Source organism: Nematostella vectensis, chromosome 10, assembly GCF_932526225.1.
Source record: "Nematostella vectensis chromosome 10, jaNemVect1.1, whole genome shotgun sequence".
In the NCBI taxonomy this organism is placed as follows: Eukaryota; Metazoa; Cnidaria; class Anthozoa; order Actiniaria; family Edwardsiidae; genus Nematostella; species Nematostella vectensis.
The window spans coordinates 8,405,964-8,432,244 of NC_064043.1; the positions used below are offsets into that span (position 1 = coordinate 8,405,964).

General features: G+C 44.5%; 1 protein-coding gene across 1 annotated transcript; it reads right to left on the reverse strand.

Moving 5' to 3' along the window:
- On the reverse strand, positions 1 to 25,881 carry LOC5506819. The gene is made up of 33 exons (XM_048733504.1): positions 25,711 to 25,881; positions 24,443 to 24,628; positions 23,768 to 24,241; positions 23,141 to 23,506; positions 22,472 to 22,747; positions 21,567 to 21,702; positions 21,375 to 21,480; positions 20,972 to 21,101; positions 20,326 to 20,505; positions 19,195 to 19,365; positions 16,709 to 16,888; positions 15,466 to 15,636; positions 14,750 to 14,932; positions 13,917 to 14,288; positions 13,326 to 13,529; positions 11,993 to 12,348; positions 11,496 to 11,807; positions 10,913 to 11,136; positions 9,986 to 10,085; positions 9,550 to 9,720; positions 8,957 to 9,091; positions 8,609 to 8,740; positions 7,299 to 7,532; positions 6,419 to 6,644; positions 5,891 to 6,088; positions 5,356 to 5,579; positions 4,694 to 4,856; positions 3,958 to 4,094; positions 3,468 to 3,624; positions 2,669 to 2,797; positions 1,673 to 1,930; positions 872 to 1,093; positions 1 to 390 (listed from the first exon to the last, which is right to left on the reverse strand). Exons 1-33 carry the CDS (start codon positions 25,760 to 25,762, stop codon positions 281 to 283), a joined length of 6,675 nt encoding a protein of 2,224 aa, XP_048589461.1. The 5' UTR covers positions 25,763 to 25,881; the 3' UTR covers positions 1 to 280.
- Between the last annotated feature and the right edge of the window lie 400 nt (positions 25,882 to 26,281).

The following is a 26,281-nucleotide window of genomic DNA, read 5'->3' on the forward strand; positions in this document are numbered from 1 at the left end:
TTTTTGAGTCATTTCTTTAATATATGCTTAAAACAGCAATATTTTAGTTTTAATAGTTTACATATCATTGATATTTATATCTAACTGCAGATACCCCAGTCTCAAGCTCTTGATGAAAGCCACATTGCACGAAGCCTACGTGATCGTCGTAGCTCCAAAATTCGCCGTAACCAAATATTGTTCGGTATGTTAGCTGGAAGGCAATCGGGGCTCTCTCGGGAATGATTAGTAGATTAATAGATTATCAAAGATCTCGGTAGGCATTCGTAGCTCATGTAGCTCACTCGTAGCGCCCGTAGGTCACGGTGGCCCGTTTTAGCACCAGATCTTTGTATGACGTAATCAGTGACCGCTTTCTACGAAGCTCGTCCGAGCACTTGCCGTGGTTATCTACAGCAGAAAAAAAACACTCTATCATGACTCTACATGATGACAGAAAAAAGCAATTGATCAGGACCCTTTGCGAAACAGCAAAAAAGAGCACTTGATGAAAAAAACCCTCCATGACTGAAGAAAAAAAAAAAACACTTGATCATAACACTTCATGATATTAATATTTGTGATCACAATAATTATTGACCTAATAATTATTGATTAGTGATCACCTTTTTATCGGCTATATTTTATTCGGTCTTGATCCCATTCACCTCTCCAGTTTTTTTTGTCGCTTGCTTCTTTATCTTATCGTGGCTTCATTTTTTTCTTAAGATCAACCCCAAAAAAGATTTCCTGTTAGAGTTCACCAAGCGTTCAACACAAAGTACGCTCTTGCACTGCGTTTCTTTACATTTCCCTTCCCTCTCTCGGATTCTTACTTTCGGTCCTTCTCTTTTGTTCTACGTTACAAACAAGCACTCACCACCCCACTTACCTTTCCTGGCGAAGACCGCGACCTCGCACAGACTAAGATAGACATTGCCGTACATCTGCACCGACACGTACTGTCCGGGGAGGGGTGGGGTGCACTGGGAAGTCCACAGCTCCCCCACGTGTGTACTAATCACGCGCGCTCCGCACATCGGGTTGGTCTTGAACTCCGCCGACATTCCCACGCGAATTTCGAAGTTGGACAATGCCTCGATCAGGGATCCCTCTGAAAAATGAGAGATGACGTGGCTATGAGAGGTTCTAATCACAGCGGTATTGATTGTGCTTATATTAGTATCAAGCATCTTCGCTGTCATCATCTTATCATCAGTATCACCAATACTTATCATAGCAGCAACACCATGATCATCAATGGCTTTTTTGGTCAACAACGACTTCATCATCAACATGATCATTATCATTTACATCATCACATCACCATAATCGCCAACATTCTGAACGAAAACACCATTTACATGTGTTCACTTCAAATTGTCGGCCTCCAAACCCACACTTAGGTTATTGTTTTTGAATAAGAGTCGGGCGTGTTGACATCCGCTAAAATGTACTCTGTCATAATAATGTATTTGTCCCTTAAGAGCTCATTTTGAGTGTGTTTTTTGGTGGTGGTGCTGGTTGGGGGGGGGGGGGGGGGGGTAGGGTTAATGGGGGGCGTGGGTTGCCATGTCATCTGTACTTGTCCCTAAGCTGACGTCCACGATATTGTATTTGGCCTTTATAGCGCTCTTTGTGTTGTGTTGGGGGGTGGGAGGAGGTGAGGGTGGGGGAGATGTCGTTCTCACACCTGTAGGCGTCTGTAAGCTCACATCCGTGATGATGTACTCGGCTTGTAGGTCCACCTTCCACCATGGGTCCATTTGAAGTCCCGTATGCGCGCATGAACCCTCCATTAGACTTGCCGCCATGTTACCGTCCACGGCTTGCGCGGCGCCAGCGGCCGCAAGGATCTTCTGCTTTTCCTCCGGTTTCAATGGCGAATCTTCATCGATGTCCTTCGCAGCCAGGTCACTAGACTGCGTGGCAGGTTTGTTAACCGCAAGGTCTGCAATGAAACAGTTATTTGATTGGTTTATCCCGCAATTGATTTGGATTGACAGCAAGGCTGTAAGGTGCATGAAAAAGGGTTACAATCAGGTTAAATCCTTTTTTCTAATGAGCTGTTAATGCCGAAAGCAAATGACAGGTCTCAGTTGTGAAAAGAAGAGACACAAAAGAATCCAAAGATCCTAGTAGGTGAAAGACCTAATCTTTTTTATAATTGTAACTTCGAAAAGTACCGACCCAAAAAATCAAACTTTTGTAACTTTTATGAATCATAATTTGAAAACTCGTAACCTAACCCAAACTTAACTTTATCTCCGGCGCTTTGCAGAACAGCAAAGTTTCAAGCATCTTATTTCAATCGCATTGTAAAACCATAGAAACTTGTATGCAACTCAATGAGCTCAATGAGTTTTCTGGCCTACTCGCGCTTGAATATATTTCCTAATCACTATCAGGCTCTACTTGCCAACGTATTCAACCTAGACTTACCCAGTACATGGTTCCATCGCATGAAACTGTGACTGACACCACAATTAGTTTTATATTTATTTCATTTCAAATTTGTTTATTTGGGGGTATGTCCTGCATGGGCCTCGTGCCCTTTTACGTATGACCCCATTGGGCATCTATGTTGTCTAATAAAGCTATTGAAAGAAAGTGAGATCTCGAGACACAGCGAGAAAGAGCTTATATACTCATATAACACAGTGTCTCTAACGAATGTAGCAGTTCTTACCTACTACGAAGTTGTCACAGACTTTCTTTCTCGGGTCACCAGCAACCAGCCATTGCTGAGTTTTAGGAGGTTCAACAACTTCTTCATCATCCTTCTGGGTCTCGCACTTCTCCACTTTAACAGCACTTACTACAAAAGGAAGAGAAAAAGAAATAGCTTGTCGATACACCGTTGTCCTTGCCATTACGAAACCTAGGAAACCAGCTTATAGTGCACAAGTCTTTGTGAAAATTGGGGTTTTCATGTCTAATGGCCATGTGAAACGATACAATTTTCCTGAAATTGCAGGTTGCAACCTGTAAAGCAATGATGACCAATAAAAGATAAAAGCATGATTCACAGGGCAATGCAAGTTGCAAAACCCAAAAAAATGGTACGGCGTGACGTATTTTGTTTGATATGCGCATGCTCATAGCAGCAGACGAGCATGCGAGATGACGTCATCGTTTTCATTTTGACACGGATTCGTATGTCCAAACTACGGACCAAAGTATACGAATTCATTTTGATTCACTTTCTTCATTTACTTCAAAAGTATCCGGATTCGCTGTATCCGACCCCCGTGTTAGTGTGGACGGAAGGCCTCGTATCAAAAAGCATACGGATCCGAACGAATCCGTGTTAGTGTTGACGGCCCCTTAAGTTAAACGGCTGAAATACATCACCGTATCAGACAAATACATTTCCCATTGCTTTCTGAAGTTCGTTGTCGTCATCATCGCTTAAGCTTCCTATTTATACTACCGACGATGATTAATGATGTAATGACAAGAACAACGATGATGGTGATGACCCTCACCGCTTTCCACAAGACAGTTGTCTGTCTGTGGTACGAATATCCTATTCCAGTTGCACGAGATCTTCTGCGCGGTGGACAAGCCTTTGCACGGCTGCTGCACGATCTTCAAGGCTGGAGCGGCACCCTCTACCGTCAGGCACAAGCCATTCTCGATATTCTGTTCAAAAGTTACATGCATTATCTAAGTACGAAGTAACAGGCGCGTATCCGGGATTGGCTGGGGGGGGGGGGGAGTTCAGTTGCGCAGTCATACGTAATATATGGAAAAAGATCCTTTAATAAATAAACAAATCTTTGGCCGCCAAGGGATGGTGGGAGGGGGGAGGGGTACGCACGCACCCTTTTGTGTAGATATGGTAGAGCTGCCCCCTCCTTTGAAAGTCTTATAAAAGGTTTATTACCAGCCTATGAAGGCTTGATTATCCCTTTTCTTTGATGAAACTTTTTGTCGATGGTTAAACTTTAATTTATTCTAAAGCCGCGTTCTCACCATCAGTTCCCCGGTGAGTGTGTACACCCATAGCGTGGCATCCCCCGCGCACCCGGCCACCGCGAGTGGAGATCCTGCATTGGGGCCTGGGCTCTGGATACACATCTGGCTTCCTGCATTCTGGATCCTGAATGGGGCTGCAGAATTAAGAATACTTGTGATGAGTGTACACGGACATTATAATTATGTATCGAGTATTGGTATAACTTTCTTCTTCATATTTTAAGATTAAGAATTTTTCAGAGCAGAGTGCCCTGAGACTTGTCGACAAGATGTTATATATAAACCGTATTGAACAACATTTTTCACCAAAAAAAGTTGTTTATGAAAATACCGTTGCCAGAAGGTGAAGTCGCAAGTAGTTCATGTTTACTACAGTGCAGTCTCCATACAACGAATTCTATCAAACAGACACCCTTTACATATACAGCGGACCCTTTCGCAGTCCTGATTTTTTGTCAGTCAAACTCTGTAAATTGTACATCTATGAAGCGTACATCTCCATATTACAGACACTTTTCAAATTCTCGGGGGCGTCCCTGAAGTTTCACTAACGCCTTCCCGCTTAAAAGCTGTTGTGATCCTGGGCCGGTTTCTAGAAAGCAGATTAGCTCTAACCAAGGGATAAAAATACGGCATTTGATTGGATAAATAGGGCATTTATCTCTGGGTTGGCGTTAACGTGCTTTCTAGGAACCCGGCCTGGTGTCTAAGGGAACGCAGGGGCCTTTCTTACCCGATATGAGGTAGTCTGCCTTCGTCCCTGGCTTGTCGTATTTAGGTTTACTGAATTTGGGTCTAAACATCTTTTTGAATTCACTCAAGGCTTTATCCATGATGCTCTTTGCTAGCTTCTTGAGATCTTCTAGATTTGCCTCGAGGGTGAATTTTCGACGAACCTGAAAGACAAGTCATGGTACTATTTGTCATACCATGAAGTGAAATAGAAACAAGCGACAAAGACAGCGAAGGAGAGTATGTATGTCGTGGTAACTAGTATATATATGTGAAAGCTAGAAAGTTCTCTTATTCTAGAAAATCTTAGGCTCTATTTCCAGCCGTCGCTAGGCCTCACATGGGAGCACGTACTGGGGGCTCACAGAGACGAGCTGGAAATCGAGCCTAAGAAAATCTAGTTGCTTCATAATTCTATAACAAACGATAATACAGGACGCTTAAAATATTTTAGTTCGTATAGTCAAATTACATGTTATGCTAGTGCTCAACTTATTAAAGAATGTTGATCAAACACTTCTTTGTTATTGTTTACATTAAAAAATACAACGATATACTTTTAAAAGATAACATAAAGATACCCATTTATTGAAGCCTGATACTTTCTTAACGATACCTGGTTGAAGATTTCTCAATCACTTGCTTAAACCAACAAAAGCCTACCTTCATAACAGTGACGTCAACACTCGCCCCAACCCCCGTCTTCAGGCTACTCGATAGCGTCGCCTGGAAGCATAGGTTGTGAAGGATGAAGATGTCTTTGGGAATAATACTGTGCGCCTTCTTAACCCAGTAGAAACCTTCCTCGATCAGGTACAAGGACTTGTGCGCAAGATCGAGAGCCTTACAGATGCCTTTAGTGATATGCGACTTCAACTCGCACGAGGCTGTGGGAGACATTGGGATGAACCTTCGTTAGACGCAAGGTGGTGATAATGGTGACGTAAGGTGGTGATAATGGTATGGCAAGACGCTTTGGCGACTTACGTCCTCAACTTCCATGACGCTGGAAACGGATTAATGTTTATCGATGCAATGTTAGATATTGATGATTATAGTGATAGTGATGATGGAAATTGTAGTTATGGGTATGAATATGGTAGAGATGTCGTCAATTATTACAATACATCGTTATGATGGCTGTGATCATAATGTTGGCTAATAACAATAGCAATAATAACAACAACAAATGAATTACCTTCACAAGCTAGCTTGGCTCCCTTGCAAAGAGCTGGTGCTAGCTTCTTGCACATGTATTTTCCCACAAAACGTTTGCCCCTGAAGTGCGCCATCATGTCAGGTCTACCATAAAAGTGCTCAATGCTTCTTTTTCTTCGTTCTGCTTTGCTTTTGAACTTATCGGCGATCTTCTTGGCTTTGCCAACAGCCCATCCACCTGAAAAACCATAAATGAGTTCTATTTTATCTCCTATAAACATGTACTGTTCCCGATCAGTACCCAGTCACTTGAAAAGTTACACACAAATGCCTAGTCTCTCCAGATGATAAGGAACGAAAGTTGAAGGCTGTTTCTCACATGCAAGCACAAGCACGTCATTTTTTGAGAACCTTTTTTACGGGCGACCCGTGTTGAAATTCTCAAGTGTACCAATGTTCTTGAAGAAGAGATATTCAATGACACATATTTCCAACTTCTAAAAGTTATTGAAGCATCGGGCGTCTGTACACTGTGTCCCTGTACACCGGCCCTGCTGTTGACACCTACCAAATCTGTTAGCTGCTCCCCCGATAAAATTGTTAAATGAGTCCATCGCGCTGTTGCAGCTATCTGTGATTTGTTTACACGCGATTTCCTCGCACATGGCACAGTGACTCACGACGCGCTTTTCGCAATTCTCCTTTTCTTCCTTCAGCCGGTCTTTAGCAGCTTGTAGCTTGGCGCGAGCGCTCTCTATACCAGCGTTGAGGTCCTTGCCGGTGTCTTGCTCGATCTAAGAAGCATTGGATTATAAACAGACATGCTTTAAGGTCTATTCGCGCCAATATATGAAACGTCCTTTTTGCCTATTATCAAAACGTCTATAGGGGCCAGGAGCAAAACGTCTATTGGCGCCTGGAGTAAAACGTCTATTGCCGCCTGAGTAAAACGCCTGTTGGCGCCAGGAGTAAAACGCTTATTGGCGCCAGGAGTAAAACGTCTATTGGCGCCTGGAGTAAAACGTCTATTGGCGCCAAGAGTAAAACGTCTATTGGCACCAGGAGTAAAACGTCTATTGGCGCCTGGAGTAAAACGTCTATTGGCGCCAGGAGTAAAACGTCTATTGGTGCCTGTAGTAAAACGTCTATTGGCGCCAGGAGTAAAACGTCTATTGGCGCCGAGAGTAAAACGTTTATTGGCGCCAGGAGTAAAACAACTATTGGCACCAGGAGTTAAACGTCTATTGGCGCCTGGAGTAAACCTTCTATTGGTGCCAATAGTAAAACGTATATTGATGCATTATATATGCATAAATACGACCATCAATTTGTAACACCAAAAAAGAAAGCATCGCAAAAGACGGTAATGCTGTAACAACTGTAAGTTCAAATTGTAACGTTACTTTTGCGCTCTCCTGTATAAGGACTGGACTCTGCTAATTTCTCACCAGCTTTTTCTCCGTTGTAACCGTCACCCTAGCGGTAAACTCAATCTCGCCAATTCCTTTTTTGTCCTTCTCGTCTTTAGAGCTACCGTACCCTCCCTTGATGTACACCTCCACGCCAAGCTTAGATGGGATCGGTAGCTTGAGATTCAGAGTGGCCTCGATGAAGGTAGGTTTAAGCAGAAACTTTATTTCTGTCTCGACGCCAAAGATCTTGAGTGCCCCTTGGAGGAAGATCTGTCGTGAAAACATAAATGTTGTTGACAGGTCAAGAAGTAAAATTATTCGGTAATCTCTAGTTTTAGCATCTGTGAGAAAAATCATTCTACCCATGACGAACTGCTATGTTTACCTTTTTCTAATTTTAAACTAAGCTTGTTTTACAAAATAGAAAACTAGCTTGAGTTGTTAGTCCAGAGTACCCCGAAGCTGGGTCTAAGACTCATAAGCGTGAGATTTAGGGGTGCTGCCGAGAGTTACGGTTGGAGTTTAGGGGTGCTGTTGAGGGGTTATGGGTGGGGTTTAGAAGTGCTGTCGAGGGGTTACGGGTGGAGATTTAGGGGTGCTGTCGAGGGGTTATGGGTGTGGTTTAGGGGTGCTGTCAAGGGGTTATGGGTGTGGTGCTGTCGAGGGGTTATGGGTGTGGTTTAGGGGTGCTGTCGAGGGGTTACGGGTGGAGTTTAGGGGTGCTGTCGAGGTGTTACGGGTGGGGTTTGGGGTGCTGTCGAGGGGTTATGGGTGTGATGCTGTCGAGGGGTTACGGGTGTGGTTTAGGGGTGCTGTCGAGGGGTTATGGGTGGGGTTTAGGGGTGCTGTCAAGGGGTTACGGGTGGGGTTTTGGGGTGCTGTCGAGGGGTTATGGGTGGGGTTTAGGGGTGCTGTCAAGGTGTTATGGGTGGGGTTTATGGGTGGGGTTAATGGGTGGGGTTTATGGGTGGGGTTTAGGGGTGCTGTCATGGGGTTATGGGTGGGGTTTGGGGTTGCAGTCGAGGGGTTATGGGTGGGGTTTAGGGGTGCTGTCGAGGGGTTACGGGTGTGGTTTAGGGGTGCAGTCGAGGGCTTATATGCTGTGGTTGGGTGCGCTGGGGAAGCTTGGGTTAAAATGAAAGCCATTTGGGTCTACAGTCTACTACAGTCCTGGCGAAATTACTCTGGATTTACAATTATTGGTGTCTTGTTCGGATTGCTATATCTCATTCGAGACACAAGGGATACACAGACCCCAATGTGGAGGTTTTTCAATAAGAAAAAAACGGCAAAGGGGTATGCGCGCGCCAACCGCGCCCACCCCTAGCTACAAATGGTCTATCTACCTCAATGGTCAAAGGATTTCTGGTTGCTTTAGCATAGAATCGAGGCCCAGTCTTGGTGTCTTTTATACTCTGGGTCAGGGTTATTCCTCCCGGTAATTTAATGGGCGAAAGGACGGTATTCACGTAGATGATCTACAAAATCAGTACAACATAATGTTAATCAGTAACAAAATGTCATATACACATAAGCGGCAAAATACAATGAAGATCAGTGAGATTGATGTAAATCTTCGGTGCTATTTGTCATCGATCACTATACGGGTTAAACACTTACTCCGCAACTCGTGAAAACGATAGGAATCATGGCTATGTAGGTTTGTTAGTGAGTATTCTACGGGTGTGACTTACGTCTGTGCTGAGCTCAATGGTCAAATCGGCGGCGACCCCAAGCAAGTTAACGCGCCCACTGACGTAGAGACCCTTTTTTACGGTCACTGTCTTGCCAGCAAATGGGATAGTGTGTTCTTTTCCAGCGAAGGAAACCTAGAAAAGTGAAACATTAACTATGTTGCTAGCAAATGAGATAGCGTCTTTTCCACCAAAGGAAACCTAGAAAAGGGAAGCGTCAGTCAATTTGCATTGTACTTTAACTGTGTTGCCAGCAAATGGGATAGCGTGCTCTTTTCCAGCAAAGGAAGCCTAGAAAAGGGAAACGTCAGTCTATTCGCATGGTACTTTAACTGTATTGCCAGCAAATGGGATAGCGTGCTCTTTTCAGCAATAGAAGCCTGGTCATCCAAAAATGATGCAATCGTACTTTGAACCATGCTTATCAACATTTATTCTATATGTCTACAAATGTATTGCTGTTTTTTTTCCAAGAAGTTTGATAGCACATTTCCCGTTATGCAACAGTCTCAATATCCTTCCCATATTCCGTCTGTGATATCGTGTCTGAAATCTGCTAGCTTAAAACCGACCATATGGAAGATCCTACTCACCACTATATCCTTTTCGAATCCCGTTTGCGCTATCCTATCTGGAAGCTCTAGTTTGGACCCAAGCATACGGAATACCTTGCCGACAGTAACTGCGGAGATGGAGCCGTAAACATACTGCTCGATGATGTTTGGCGACACGTTCACATTCACCATGCCTTTGAGGCAGTTACCCTGTCTCGCAAGGAGTATATAGACATAGTAAGACACGTCCACATTCACCATGCCTTTTAGGCAGTTACCTTGTCACGCAAGGAGTATAGTTACCCTGTCACGCAAGGAGTATTTATACATAGTAAGACACGTTCACATTCGCCATGCCTTCAAATTCTAATGGCCTGGTCGATTCCTGATATCTAACCTTATAAAGAGGGCTTCCCATTTTCCGACTGGAATAAAATAGCCCGTTCATATGAAGATAATTGAATCTTCGTCTCACCTTCAGCGTAAAGTCCTCTGGGTACATGCAGTCTTTGCCTAGAATGATCGTACCGCTGAACTCGATCTTTGTTGGGATGCCGGCAGGAGTTAATTCTAGTCTGCATGAAGAATAATATTTGAGGCGAGGAAAAGATGATGAAAATACGAGCATAATCAATTTATCATGGCCGCTCAAAATGGGACTTTTCATAAAAAATTATCGTGATTTTCCAAATTTCAAAGAACTGTCCGTAACTGATGATTTTCTCTAGCGACCGAAATGTCGCGCACTTAACATCTTTTCCCGCCAAGTAGCTACCCATCATAAAAAAAACTGTGGCGTTTATTCTAGGGTGGCGTTGATTCTAGGGTGGCGTTTATTCTAGGGTAGCGTTTATTTGAGGGTGGCGTTTATTCTAGGGTGGCGTTTATTCGAGGGTGGCGTTTATTCTAGGGTGGCGTTTATTCGAGGGTGGCTTTATTCGAGGGTGGCGTTTATTCGAGGGTGGCGTTTATTCGAGGGTGGCGTTTATTCGAGGGTGGCGTTTATTCTAGGGTGGCGTTTATTCGAGGGTGGCTTTATTCGGGGGTGGCGTTTATTCGAGGGTGGCGTTTATTCGAGGGTGGCGTTTATTCTAGGGTGGCGTTTATTTGAGGGTGGCTTTATTCGAGGGTGGCGTTTATTCTAGGGTGGCGTTTATTCGAGGGTGGCTTTATTCGAGGGTGGCTTTATTCGAGGGTGTCGTTTATTCGAGGGTGGCGTTTATTCGAGGGTGGTGGTTATTCGAGGGTGGCTTTATTCGAGGGTGGCGTTTATTCGAGGGTGGCGTTTATTCTAGGGTGGCGTTTATTCGAGGGTGGTGTTTATCCGAGGGTGGCGTTTATTCGAGGGTGGTGGTTATTCGAGGGTGGCGTTTATTCGAGGGAAAAATATTATAGACATTACCCAGCTCCGAGATCTCCGATACTAAGGAAGGAAACGCCAAACGCCTTTCTCCAGATTCCCTCCATCTTGAGTGTCGCTCCTATGGATAACGCGTTGCTTAGCTGAGCTGTGCCTTTTAGCACTAGTACGCTCTTCGGCTGAACGATGTTATCTTTCATAATCTCCCCTTCCACTGGGACGTCTACGGAAAAGCTTATTCCGACCGCTAACTTGGTAAGCTTGACCTGAAAATTGTCAAAAAAATTACGATCATAAGGTCTTTTAAATGTCAATTCTGGCAGAGGATTTGAAGTGAAACGCGCGTTACTGCAATTGCCTAGACAGTTCTGAAAAAGTTAGCCAGTCAATGGAAGAAGGGTACTATTTGATGGACAATAAAAAGCCGCAAAAAAAACCCCTTTATAATATGGCCTGAAACCTTTAAGTAAACTTTGTCAGTCAAAACTACAAGGCTTAGACCATAGCTTTTCCTTAGTGGTCACGATAAGGCGCGTACTACGGTGACAAAGGTGAGAGCTTGTCAATAGCACTTCAGGAAATTCAGACGAAAATGCCTTGACTGATTTACTGTGTCTTTACATACCTGAATAAAGAATTCTAGATTTGACAACTTGATTTTATCGGCGTTTTCCTTAGTCGTTTCCTTGGTAACGGAGGCGCGGATCTCAAATCCCTCAGGATTCGCGTTGCCAGTGAGCATCAAGAAGTTGTCTTTACCCAGGATCCCTTGCATGACCTTACAGACGTCAGACTGGCAGGTCTCGGGTAGACGCATGCGCACTGCCATGAAGACGCCTTTTTTGATGCTCTTTGAGAAGCCGGATTTGAGGGGCTCGCGCGTAAACTTGGTCGCGGCTTCAACTTTGAACGCGGCGTGCGCGTACGCGATTCCAATCTACGAGACAACGAGAATCGTGGGTAAGGAATTGTTGAACGGGAGTAAGAAACTGATACATTTCGATACATTTTTCTCCAACTTCCCCCCTTACTGTTTGTTTATCACATGCTTCAAAGTCGATGCTATTCAACACATAACAGTTAAAACCTGTTCACTCCCCCTGTCATCCGAGCAGTTCCTACCGTTACATCTCGCATTTCTCCGAATAGCTTGACAGATGTCGGTTTTCTCTTGACTTTTGACATCACCAATTCCATGAAGTTACCGAAGGCTGCTTGATCGGACGTGAACCCGATAGCAAAACTCTTCTGTTTAATGACCTCCACGTAAAACATGTCCTTTTCCCCTATCGCCACGGAGCCCGAGATCCGCTTGGTGGCCTCTGTCGTCGCTTCCGAGAGACCAGAGATGGGGATCTTCGCGAGGGCGAGTTCCGACAGGTAGTCTATCACCCAGTTGATGAACATGTCTTTCGCGGAGGTCTCGGCGCCCGTGGCAGATGAAACAGCGGGGAAAGCCAGGGCTTTCATGATGGTGGCTTTGAAAGCAAATAAAACAATAGCTGCGAACACATACAAGGGGGGAGGGGAGGGGGTGCGCAGGGTGGCCTGCTTGGCTGCCAAGTGGGTCATTTCTTATTCTACTACCCTTTTTCCATTCTATACTTATGACTGGCGCAGCTCCACAACAAACTCTGGGTACGCGCCTGGCCAATACTACGGACTTTAAGCAACGACGACGGCGACTGCAGGAAGATTGTGATCCCAAAAAAAGCTTTTATACTTTGCGTTCAATTTTGAACTAGTTGTGATAAAATTCACTCATTTATGTATTCCCAAAAACTAAAGTAAAGCCTAGAGTCTTATTTCTAACAAGAGTCTTATTTCTGAACAAGGATAGTCTAGTTTTCAGTGCACACATTCCCGTCCTCGCTAGACCGTGAAACTTGGAGTTTACCCGTTGTAGACTGAAGGACAACGGCCGAAATGTATTAGAATCCATTTCAGAGTTCATTTCATGTCTGGCTCTTTGAATTCTCAATTGTTTTCTGCCGTTCGCGTTGCCGTTGTCGCTGCTTAAAGTCCTTACTTGTCACAAGTTTTCAGTTATATCCGTAGCGCCACAAGTCCAAGTTTTCGCTCATTTGCGTGACGCGTAGGGGATAGTGGTTGGGTTAGGGTAGGGGATAGTGGGTGGGTTAGGGTAGGGGATAGTGGGTGGGTTAGAGTAGGAAATAGTGGGTGGGTTAGGGTAAGGGTTAGTGGGTGGGTTAGGGTAGAGGGCAAAAAACGAGAAAGACAAAAAGGGATTTAGGTATGTGTGCTGGTGGAGAGAGTAGTGAGTAACAACGTAATGAAAAGGTGAGAAAACAACAAAGGACCAAATAAATTCATGCAAATTAATGCATAATGTATGAGAGTAAATCATGAATGGGATATTTCATACAGCTCGAGCGCTCAAACATCGTAGCCTGGGAAGTAATCCCTCTCAGCTCAGAATTATTCAGCATCTCACCTGCGTCAGTGGTACTAGCACTTGAGCCCTTGATCGACGGACCAGCAGTTACTTGCACATCAAACACAGAGTTGACAAGATCTTGCTGTCCGTACGCGAGCACACCTCTCGACCCAGGCTCTTCTCGGAAGACAAATCGCGCGTTGTTAACCTTGACGTCTTTTAGTGGCGCGTAACTTTTGGAATCGCCAAGGCTGAACTCGCCTGTTGAGATATGCAGTGATTTGATGGTAAAATTACGACCTACTTTAGTTTCCCCTAGTGAGATGTTTCTTTTATGCAGATCTCCAAACAAAACCAATTATCGTTGTATTTTATACTCAAGATTGCAAAAGTCCGGGTATTTAATGCGTAACTATACGTTAATCGAAGAGGGAGTCTTTTGAGTTGAAAAGGGATTTTTTTATATAAACTTAAAGCTTTCATGTATCCGCGTCTTTTGAAACAAGATGAATCTTGCACAGGGCTGTGAGAAAAAGGAAATCTTGGGAAGGGTGGAAGGGATGTTTAAATTGGTCTTGTGTGACTTCGATTATTAAGGATCGCAAAATGGAAGCCAACCTGAAATTCACTTATCTCAAAGTTGCTAACCTGAGAAAAGTGACCCGTCCGGTTTCAGTTCAATCGACACTCCCGGCGTCTCCTTACTACCCGCAGGCTTGTCGAACTTTGGCAGTGATGGGGCCGCAGAGTACCCTGGGAAGGCTTTTTGAACCTTATCTATAGTAAGCGGGGTGCTAGGCTGAAAGCAGTATTTCGTGATCTCCTCAAAGTTCGCCTTTCGAGTCATTTTTACGAAGTAGCTTGTCTTCAGGTCGTCGCTAATGTCCTTCAAGTGAGACGTGTAGATAGAGTCTGGGATCTCGCTGGCTTTCTCGCCGCCGGCGAAGAACGCGGTTGTAGCTTTGCAAGAGTCAGACAAAAATGTCTGGGGCTTGACTGGGATTGACTCGCCTTTGGCAGCTGTTTAAAAAACAAAGCAACTGAGACAAACAAAGGAAAAGCTCTTAAAGCTTTGTAGTAATTCTATTACTCCTGACGTTTCCTGTTCACTTTTCATGTTTAATTGCAACCGTATCTTTAGCTATTCTCATCTATCCTATTCTTACAATTTCCTAGGGATCCCCTTCCCAACCGCATGCTCACCCTGCTCTGTTACGGAAACACAAACAAAAAAGCTTCGCTTTTGAATAATAAATTAGAAAGCTATTTAAAGACTATTTGCTTTCACTAGATATTCCCTCGGTCTCTTCTCCTATCAATGGTATTCCATTCAAATGCTAGCAAATGAAGAAGAAACAATCGATTAACTCATTTGTATGCATTCCCATTTAATACCGCACATGAAAGACTCGACGTTTAAACATAACTTAGGACTAGATTGTAAAGTTATCCCACAAAGTTTTCTTAGAGGTTTGTCTCACGTTTGCAGTTTTCTTTAGGACAGATGTCCTCCTCCGTGTCGAGTCCAGGGCATTCGTCACCACCTCCTGATGTCGGTGGGTTGTTACATTCTCTCTTGCGTGACCTTGTGCCCTGAAGGCAGATCTCTTTCTCTGTGCATTCGGAGTACGGACCCCAGTCCCCCCAGTTGCCGTTGACAGCATCTAAAACAGCGTCAATTACATCAAGGCAGGACCGTATCTTGTGGTAAGAAGGGTAGAGGGAACGAGGGGGGTGTAGGAGGGGACAAGCTGCTACGCCGTGCAAGGTCGTTCCATCACGGGGATCTAAATCCCAAAATCTGTGTTTCGTCTATCGATTCTTAATCGATTCTTGGTTTGCAAATCCACAAGAATTAACTTCGCCCACAATGTGCTTGATCCACAAAAACGAACCTCACCCAAAAAAGTGAACTTCACCAAAAACAATAACCCACCCACAAGATTGAACTTCACCCACAAAAATGAACTTCACCCACAAGAGCAAGAATTTACGAGCATTAAGCCCACCTCGTCTCTAGGCGTCTGTTGTAGTCAGAAAATCAAAGCTCTGTGCTATTCACCATGGGGAGGACCAAAGATTTGCAAAGAACCACGGGAATGGGCTCAAGCTCTATCCTTCCCATTAAGCCTTGCGTGCTCACGGTTTTTACGCGCCTAGATGCGAGGTAGGGAATGAGCTTTGTACACTGACTTACTCGGGCATGCGGTCAGTTTGCATGGTTGAGTCTCTGTCGGATTTCCTTCACAAGGCTTCCCGCCATACGCCGGGGGCGGGTTCGTACAGTTCCGGTCACGTGACTGCTGCCCAGGCCCGCACGAGGTGCTGCACATACTCCATTCCGTCCATTCAGTCCATCCACCGTCAACTGATGCAGGAAGTCAAGACCATATTTTAGCGTTTACAGCGAATAATGGGGAAGAAGTGTGATTACTGGAATGTTAATAATTTAATAGTTAAGGTTTATGGTGCACATATTTGATATAGGGTTTATGGTAGAATTAGGGACACGGCACTAAGACAGCTATTGATAGCGGTATAAAGGGGGGAAGGGACACCTACTTGATATAAGACTTATGGTATTGTAGGGACATGACATTATGGGGTTGGGTAGGGGCACGTACTTGATATAAGACTTATGGTATTGTAGGGACACGACATTATGGGGTAGGGTGGGGGCACGTACTTAATATAAGACTTATGGTATTGTAGGGACACGACATTATGGGGTAGGGTAGGGGCACGTACTTGATATAAGACTTATGGTATTGTAGGGACACGACATTATGGGGTAGGGTAGGGGCACGTACTTGATATTATACTTATGGTATTGTAGGGACACGACATTATGGGGTAGGGTAGGGGCACGTACTTAATATAAGACTTATGGTATTGTAGGGACACGACATTATGGGGTAGGGTAGGGGCACGTACTTGATATAAGACTTATGGTATTATAGGGACACGACATTAAGAGGTAGGGAAGGGACACCTACTTGATATAAGACTTATGGTATTGTAGGGACACGACATTAAGGGGTAGGGTAGGGGCACATACTTGATATAAGACTTATGGTATTATAGGGACACGACATTATGGGGTAGGGTAGGGGCACGTACTTGATATAAGACTTATGGTATTGTAGGGACACGACATTATGGGGTAGGGGCACCTACTTGATATAAGACTTATGGTATTGTAGGGACACGACATTATGGGGTAGGGTAGGGGCACGTACTTGATATAAGACTTATGGTATTGTAGGGACACGACATTATGGGGTAGGGTAGGGTAGGGTAGGGTAGGGGCACCTACTTGATATAAGACTTATGGTATTGTAGGGACACGACATTAACGGGTAGGGTAGGGGCACGTACTTGATATAAGACTTATGGTATTATAGGGACACGACATTATGGGGTAGGGTAGGGGCACGTACTTGGACAAGGGTTCGTGCAGTCTGTGGCGGTTTCCGTGTTATCTCCTTCGCAAGGCAGCCCGCCTCGTTTTGGTTCCGGGTTGTTGCATGTGCGCATGCGTGTCACGGGCGCCCCGCCACACGTCTGACTGCAGGGCGACCAAGCCTCCCATTCCGACCATCCACCATCTACGGGCCAGTCTAGAGAGAAAATTTAATATTAAGCTAAATCTAGTTCCTGATGTTCTACTAAGGGCAACTAAACAAATATTTGATACTCGAGCCTCACACGTGACAAGTAGTAATAGTGAACTTTGGCGTTACCCCAAACAAGTGACTTCTTATCTAGAGCAACTCCTCACGCGTGACAAGTAGTAATAGTGAACTTTGGCGTTACCCCAAACAAGTGACTTCTTATCTAAAGCAACTCCTCACACGTGACAAGTAGTAATAGTGAACTTTGGCGTTACCCCAAACAAGTGACTTCTTATCTAGAGCAACTCCTCACACGTGACAAGTAGTAATAGTGAACTTTGGCGTTACCCCAAACAAGTGACTTCTTATCTAGAGCAACTCCTCACGCGTGACAAGTAGTAATAGTGAACTTTGGCGTTACCCCAAACAAGTGACTTCTTATCTAGAGCAACTCCTCACGCGTGACAAGTAGTAATAGTGAACTTTGGCGTTACCCCAAACAAGTGACTTCTTATCTAGAGCAACTCCTCACGCGTGACAAGTAGTAATAGTGAACTTTGGCGTTACCCCAAACAAGTGACTTCTTATCTAGAGCAACTCCTCACGCGTGACAAGTAGTAATAGTGAACTTTGGCGTTACCCCAAACAAGTGACTTCTTATCTAGAGCAACTCCTCACGCGTGACAAGTAGTAATAGTGAACTTTGGCGTTACCCCAAACAAGTGACTTCTTATCTAGAGCAACTCCTCACGCGTGACAAGTAGTAATAGTGAACTTTGGCGTTACCCCAAACAAGTGACTTCTTATCTAGAGCAACTCCTCACACGTGACAAGTAGTAATAGTGAACTTTGGCGTTACCCCAAACAAGTGACTTCTTATCTAGAGCAACTCCTCACACGTGACAAGTAGTAATAGTGAACTTTGGCGTTACCCCAAACAAGTGACTTCTTATCTAGAGCAACTCCTCACGCGTGACAAGTAGTAATAGTGAACTTTGGCGTTACCCCAAACAAGTGACTTCTTATCTAGAGCAACTCCTCACGCGTGACAAGTAGTAATAGTGAACTTTGGCGTTACCCCAAACAAGTGACTTCTTATCTAGAGCAACTCCTCACACGTGACAAGTAGTAATAGTGAACTTTGGCGTTACCCCAAACAAGTGACTTCTTATCTAGAGCAACTCCTCACGCGTGACAAGTAGTAATAGTGAACTTTGGCGTTACCCCAAACAAGTGACTTCTTATCTAGAGCAACTCCTCACGCGTGACAAGTAGTAATAGTAAACTTTGGCGTTACCCCAAACAAGTGACTTCTTATCTAGAGCAACTCCTCACGCGTGACAAGTAGTAATAGTGAACTTTGGCGTTACCCCAAACAAGTGACTTCTTATCTAGAGCAACTCCTCACGCGTGACAAGTAGTAATAGTGAACTTTGGCGTTACCCCAAACAAGTGACTTCTTATCTAGAGCAACTCCTCACGCGTGACAAGTAGTAATAGTGAACTTTGGCGTTACCCCAAACAAGTGACTTCTTATCTAGAGCAACTCCTCACGCGTGACAAGTAGTAATAGTGAACTTTGGCGTTACCCCAAACAAGTGACTTCTTATCTAGAGCAACTCCTCACACGTGACAAGTAGTAATAGTGAACTTTGGCGTTACCCCAAACAAGTGACTTCTTATCTAGAGCAACTCCTCACACGTGACAAGTAGTAATAGTGAACTTTGGCGTTACCCCAAACAAGTGACTTCTTATCTAGAGCAACTCCTCACGCGTGACAAGTAGTAATAGTGAACTTTGGCGTTACCCCAAACAAGTGACTTCTTATCTAGAGCAACTCCTCACGCGTGACAAGTAGTAATAGTGAACTTTGGCGTTACCCCAAACAAGTGACTTCTTATCTAGAGCAACTCCTCACACGTGACAAGTAGTAATAGTGAACTTTGGCGTTACCCCAAACAAGTGACTTCTTATCTAGAGCAACTCCTCACGCGTGACTTTACCCTACACCCATGACTCTACTTCGCACATGATCTCATATGTGTGACGCAGCATAGCACATAACTCAAACGTGACTCAAACTTATACGTGACTTCTAGTGTCACGTGACTTCGCATCACACGTCACGCCTCACGTGTGTGCAATCCCATCCTACTTCACACGTGATTCAGCACACATGACGCACGTCTTTGATATGTGACTACTAGCCCCACGTGACACAAAGCACATGCCCTCATATGTGTCCTAAAAAACGTGACAATAATTCCCCCGTCTGTGCCTATTGGCCCTAGTGACCACCTTTTTAACCTACCTTCGCAAGGTTCCGTGCAGTCATTCTTGGTCTCTTTGTCCGGTCCCGGACACGTAGCTCCACCATTGGCCGGGGCGGGGTTATCACAGGCCCGTGACCTTTCAACAACGGACCCCCCGCAAACCTCCGCGCACTCAGACCAGGGGGTCCAGGAACTCCACCCACCGTCAACTGTCAATCAAATATTTGTCAACTGTCAATCAAGTATCAGTCAACTGTCAATCAAGTATCAGTCAACTGTCAATCAAGTATCAGTCAACTGTCAATCAAGTATCAGTCAACTGTCAATCAAGTATCAGTCAACTGTCAATCAAGTATCAGTCAACTGTCAATCAAGTATTAGTCAACTGTCAATCAAGTATTAGTCAACTGTCAATCAAGTATTAGTCAACTGTCAATTAGTCAACTGTCAATCAAATATTAGTCAACTGTCAATCAAATATTAGTCAACTGTCAATCAAATATTAGTCAACTGTCAATCAAATATTAGTCAACTGTCAATCAAATATTAGCCAACTGTCAATCAAATATTAGTCAACTGTCAATCAAATATTAGTCAACTGTCAATCAAATATTAGTCAACTGTCAATCAGATTATAATCAACTGCTAATTATGTTGATGACTGAAAAAATAGCTGGTCAAGGAGAAAAAACATGACTAGATGGAGTTGTGCGGTTAACTGTGTGCCTACTCTACATTCTTTTGTACTGAATGGTTAAGCTAGACTGTAGGAAAGCTGTAGCAACTAAATAATCTGCGTAGGTGTCGTGAAGACAAGAAAACATCAACACAGGATTGGAGATGCCTCTCTAAGAAGGGAGGGGCTGAAGCTCAAAACGTTGGCAAAACTATTCTTTTTATATAGGGTGGCGTAAGGAGGCCAAGTAACCGAAAAAAAAAACGCACAGAAAATCACAAAAAAATCGGAAAACCGCATCAGAGTTTTGCGAAGAAAAAAAACACGGAACTGAAACGCTGTTTTAGGAAACCGCACCAAAAAACTGCCATAACCTAGAAACCGCATTACCGCAAACACTTAACTCCTCCCTCTTTATAGAGGGATGTGAAATATACAATTCTAAGCCTGTGTTGATTTTCTTTTCTCCACTTGTTCTAGCTGGTGTGTTTACCTTTGCACGGTTCTTCCATGGCCTCTAGGAGCGCGGGCGTTCCGTCTGGCAAGGTGCATTTCTTTCCACCCTCAGACGGAAGAGGATTCGTGCATGAACGAGTCTTGACCTTCTTGTCCCCTCCGCACATTCCACTTCCACAACCACTCCATTGCGACCATTCCGACCAGCCACCGTTGACTTTTACAAGAAGGGAAAAGAAAGAGAGACCTTGAAAGCTTTGTCGACTATTTCAAGTACACTGAATTTTTCTCAGTTATGAAATACTTTTATGATTTGACCACCTGACCGCCTGTACAAGGTAATGATTATAAGAAGGGGAGGAGGTGAGCAGGTGAGCAAGTACAGGGCCGTAGCTGGGGAAGGGGCACTGGGGGCATGTGCCCCCCAATATTTTCGAAAATTTCAAGGAAATGACCAGTAGGGGCGTGGCTTCTTCCCCTCCCCATATTTTCTTAATGTTTCTGTATTGTGACCCTCCAATCTAACGTGGGCTGCTACGGCTCTGAAGTGAGAAGTTTCTGGAGGTCCAAAACCCCTACTCCTCCCCCATACGGAGCCAATTTAATGGCTTTCTTCGGCCATAAATTTTTTCCACACCTCCCCTCCTTGAACAATGAACGGTCCCTAATGTGCCTGACCGTACCTCGGGGTTTGGCCGCGATAGCCTGCGTAAGAGTATTCCCTTTTTCCGCGAACTTGCACAGCGGATTACATGGGAAAGTGTATGCGCCTGTCTCCTTTCCTTCATCCGGGTCACCCACTATGACAACGATCTGGATACAAAATAAAGAGACTTATAACAACATTGCATCACTCCAGTATCATGTGATATCGAAAAAAGTGGCCTAAATGTAGAAAAGCCGAAAGGGGGCAGACACCTTGAAAAGGAATAAAAAACGCGTACGGGGGGCCCAAACCCACCCCTTGGGACTGAGGTGTTAGCAGAAATGAAGGAGTGATAAAATCCAGAAATGTATACCCCCCCTTCTCCACCCTCCCCTGCTTTGTTTTAAGTATTATCCAATGCTATCGCAGTGTATCTTTACCTTTTCCATCTTCCAGTCTTTCTGAAGTATTCCATCTGTTCCTTTTCTCACCACGATGCTAGTGAGAGCACCGATCTGGGGTCCGTTGAATGTGACGGATTTTGAGCTGCAATGAAACTGAGTTAAGGCCGGGCTAAATAAGAGGGTATGGCGGGGGGAGGGAGAGGTGGATGGGGAAGGTGATGGACTTACCATCCTTTCTTAAAGCCTGTTCCGACCTTGAATTCACCAAACTGTCCGTCTTCACCAATCAGCTGAATGTATACCGTTGATGATGTAGGTGAGCCCTTTGTGTCGCCCGAACATGTGGTGATGAGGTAGGGAATACCTGGAAATATTCCCCCAATGACACAGTGTTACAAGGAGATACAAGGGGAGTAGGTGTAAACAGTATCGAAACATATATAGACATGCGACGCTGTCCAAGAGAAGGGAGAGGGATGCGAATGCACACCATGGCAAAAAAATGATCTAATAAACGCCCCCTATCTAAAGAACGCCTCCTATCTATTGAACGCATCCCCTAAGCTTACAAGTTTGTATTCAACGCCCCTCTCTAACAAACGCCCTCCCCCCTACCCTCTTACTAAGCTCCCCTTCCTCCCAGTTTAAAAAAGACAGGGATTCCGGCAATAAAAATTAAATTGCCTTCTTGGTCAACACTGGTAAGCGAGTAGCATCGTGCTCAATGTCAAGAAACGCTTGCTACGCAGGCTATAATCTAACGTGATTCCGACAGAGACTAGAACTCCATTGCACTTGGGTTTGTTATATTGTCACAGGTTATAATGAGCGCCCTCTTAAATAAACGCCTCTTTTCTATTGAACGCTGCCCACCCCCCCCCCCCCATCCCCCCCTTCTCGGACCATCGAAATTCAATAAACGCCCCCGGTTGCCCTGTTTACAGTCCTGTTAAGACTTTCTATTAGATGTTCTATAAGATGTTCAAGATCGAAGCCTTGAATGGAACCCTATGCCTTCCAACGTAGGGCTTAAAAGTCCTTTTAGCACGTCATGGACGGAATAACAAGAGAGAGAGAGAGAAAAAAGGGAGTAGGGAGGATAAAGGTTAGAATAGCTTGATATAAAAATTAACCTCCATTTTTCGGCGTGCATTCCTGATAAACTGCTTCTATTTCAGGGTCACTCAGCGGCTTCTCCACGAATCGTATTTTCAGCAAACTGCCGATGTAACTTCCTGCTGATGACTTGCCGTCCTCGGCTACCGCACCCCCTAGAATGACGTCCGGCCCCCACGCGAGTTTAGAGGTCTTGGGTACGTCCTTCGTCTTGAGGGTCTTTTGCGCGTTGATAAAGATATACGCACGTCCCTGTTTGGCATCGTACTTCGCTACCAGATGCGTCCAGATACCTGGAAATTGAGTAGGGGACGAATGAATGAACGAATGAATGAAGGGAGGAGTGGAGGAAGAAAGGAAGGAAGGAAGGAAGGAAGGAAGGAAGGAAGGAAGGAAGGAAGGAAGGAAGGAAGGAAGGAAGGAAGGAAGGAAGGAAGGAAGGAAGGAAGGAAGGAAGGAAGGAAGGAAGGAAGGAAGGAAGGAAGGAAGGAAGGAAGGAAGGAAGGAAGGAAGGAAGGAAGGAAGGAAGGAAGGAAGGAAGGAAGGAAGGAAGGAAGGAAGGAAGGAAGGAAGGAAGGAAGGAAGGAAGGAAAGAAGGAAGGAAGGTAAAATTCAATTGAAACTATCGCAATAGCACTATTTTTTAAGATGACAAAATGCTGAGAATAATTAATTTGTTAACTTACCAGCGGGCACAACATCGTCCGTGGCGATAGTGAAAAGATTGGTTCCCTTGGAAAGCCTTATCATCCACCGCACAAACCCTAACGGTTTCTTCTTCTCCGATTCCCGGACCTCAAGAAAGTGTCGCGCACCATCAGGTGCACTAGTGGAGTAGATCACATTTATCCGATTCAGACTTCGGACGCGTAACCACGTGACGAACGTGAAGGAGCCAGTGGGTGCGGGGTTCATTTTGTTAGAAGGGAACTTCACGTGACCGCCATCGAACTGAAAGCCTTTGACCTGGCAGTCACCTTTGAACTCTCTGCTGATGACTTTGCCGACGATTTCTCCCACGCTGTCGGTGACTCTGACATCGTCAAACCTCTCTATAATTAAAGTCAATCAGCCTCTCCTTTGTTATTAATTACACTAAAGATGCAACTATATATTTGAAAGAACTCCAAAATAACGATCCCCGATAGGAATTTGATATTTTAATCAGCCAATGGAAGCTTTGGGCCACTCGGTATTGAGAGGGCGTGTACTATGGCGGAGTGATTCGTCTTCTTTAAACAAAACATCAAACCTTCGTTACTCGCAAACAAGAAACGTCAATAAACGCTGCAAATATGTTAATGAGAATTTACCTTTCATATTGGGGGGATTATCCGTCAAATAATCCCCTTGTTTAGCAGCAGCCATAGCAGAGTGAGGGAGAGTGACGTTCACTTTCTTAATGTGGCCATTCGCATCTTCAGTCGCAAGCTGCAGAATGTCCGGAGACTGAAACTCGGACGATCCGGTCAGCGGCCTAGTCTCAGAATAACTCGTTTGTGTGTCATGGTTAAAACGCTGAGTATCAAAGAGGTTTGGTTGTTCACTAAATCGTTGGTCTCCCTGTAGTTGGCCCATCTGCTGAACATTGCTAATATCACTATTGGACCCAGCGCTGAACTGTGGCGCTATGTTAAGATTTTGGTATCCCTGTGGTGGCGCCGTCAGTTCAGAACCGCTGGTGTCAGCGGCGTTGTTCATGTAGGTGGCGCCATTGTTGAGTCCAGCCATCTGCGAAGCCGTACTAACATACGGGCTATTTCTGTAGCCCAACCCTACAGACTCATCTAGGGAGGAAAAACATAAAACTATTTTTATCAACGACCGAGCCATTCAAGTATCGATTTATTCCAGAAAATAAATGAAGGTAAATTCTGGAGTTAAAGCGGCATTACATTCTTTCTAAAAATTTTAGACTGAAGGGGGTCCCCTGGCTACGCCTATGTCAATGTTAGAAAAGGGGGCTAAGATAACGTGCAAGGTCGTACCTTGGCGATGTTTTGCAGCATTGTAACCACCATACGGGCTGCCAGCGCTGTAAGGCGTCCCTCTCCAGTACCCATCATATCTCGGGGCCGAGAAGAACTCTGGAGGGTAGCCAAGGAACGGGTTGCCAGCTTGGAATGCTGGGATATCATTCGGAGCAGGTAGTCTGCGGTACGGGCCAGCGGCGACTACGACAAATGCCGGATAAAGATGGAAAAGCTTTAGTGGAAATTCCAAAAGAGCAGACGAAGAGGACAAACAAGGCAGCACTTTGCTGTAGTTGATCAAGAATTGACTTTCCCTTTTGTTTGCTCTCGGCTGGATAGTTTATTTGCAGACGACGAGAAGGCTTTATTGAAACCTCATCAAAATGGCAAAATAATGCTCGCATGCTCGCGTTTTATTTTTTATTTTTGCTTTTTTTATTCCGGTTTTCAATATTCTGTGAGCTACCGCCAACGATTTCCAACAGCGAAATCGCCTTCTGGCTTCCCTCACTCAAAATCCTTGAATCGGATTCATTGGTCAGTACTAAAATGGTTTTAAATAGGCCCTCCTCTCCGCAAGGAGCTGATCAATCAGTCAAAAGCACCAATTGTGATTCCGTTAGTTTGAATGGAGGGGAGTCAACAATTAGTTAGTGCTTGATTGCATCCTGGACATTTTGATAGCGGACTTGCATTTCTAAATATACCGCGACGTTCTCGCATTATCTTGTCGGTGCTTACAAATGTGCTCGGGAAATATAATTCGGTGGCCCTCCATAAATCGGGTATAGACTTTTACTATTGATTAGCGGGCAATCCCAGTACTGCCCGCTCAGCGAAAAAGCAACACTTTGCGACAAAAGAAACTTCGCTCTTGGGCGTTATATATCTCAACACTGTCACACCTGGAATTTTTTCTACAGGTTTTCACGCCCATCAAAATAATGAATATAAATATTAATCATTTCATCCGACTCGATTTTTTTCAATAACTTATTTCTTTCTTATTTATTTGTATTCGATATTTGCTTGGTTGCTATAGCTGGTGTGCGGGTAGAGTACTTGAAAACGTCAAGTCTTTGCGCGAGACGCACCTGCAGTTCGTGGTTTGCTTTGATTTACAAATGCTTTAAATTAGGGACATGAAAAAAATGAATGATTTGTGAAGCTGTCTGAAGACGTCTTATCAATACTAAATCTGTTTAACAATTGATCTTTTTTGTGTTGTTTTCTTTTTCAAAAGAATCTAAGAAATGATCGACAAGTTTCTCTGCCTCACTTACCTAATGAGGTTAAGACGAGCACCACGGCGGACACTACCCATGACCGCCACATCCCAAGTGCTGATAAACAAAGACAGCTAAGAATAAGGTGACCTAGAAAACAGGAGCTGTCATTGAACTCAGGTGTCAGGGAGGCAGTCGACAGCTCCGAGTTTTTGTGAAATGAATAAAATATTTTGTAACCATATACTGGGGCGGGAAGCTAGTGGCTGTGATTGGCTGACTTGACAAATAAAAGGTGTAGAAAGGGCGTGAATAGGTAGACGGTACATGTCCGAAAACGGCGGGTACTTGTGTTAACTGATCATATTTCAGTGAAAGTAGAAGATAACAAACTCTCGAATAATAAGGTGCTTATCCGAAAACAAACTTATAGGAAGAAGGGAATAGCCCAAAACTGCCGGTAGACCTTGCACTTCTTATGTTATAGCGCGCGTTTTCTTTAAACCAGCCGTAATACAAAACCAAGTCAAGGCCGTAACGTCTTTAAGGGCCGGGTGTAAAGTGCCCCCCCCCCTCCCCCCACAAGTTTTTTTTTCGAAAGTGACCTTAGGGGCGTGGCTGTGCCCAA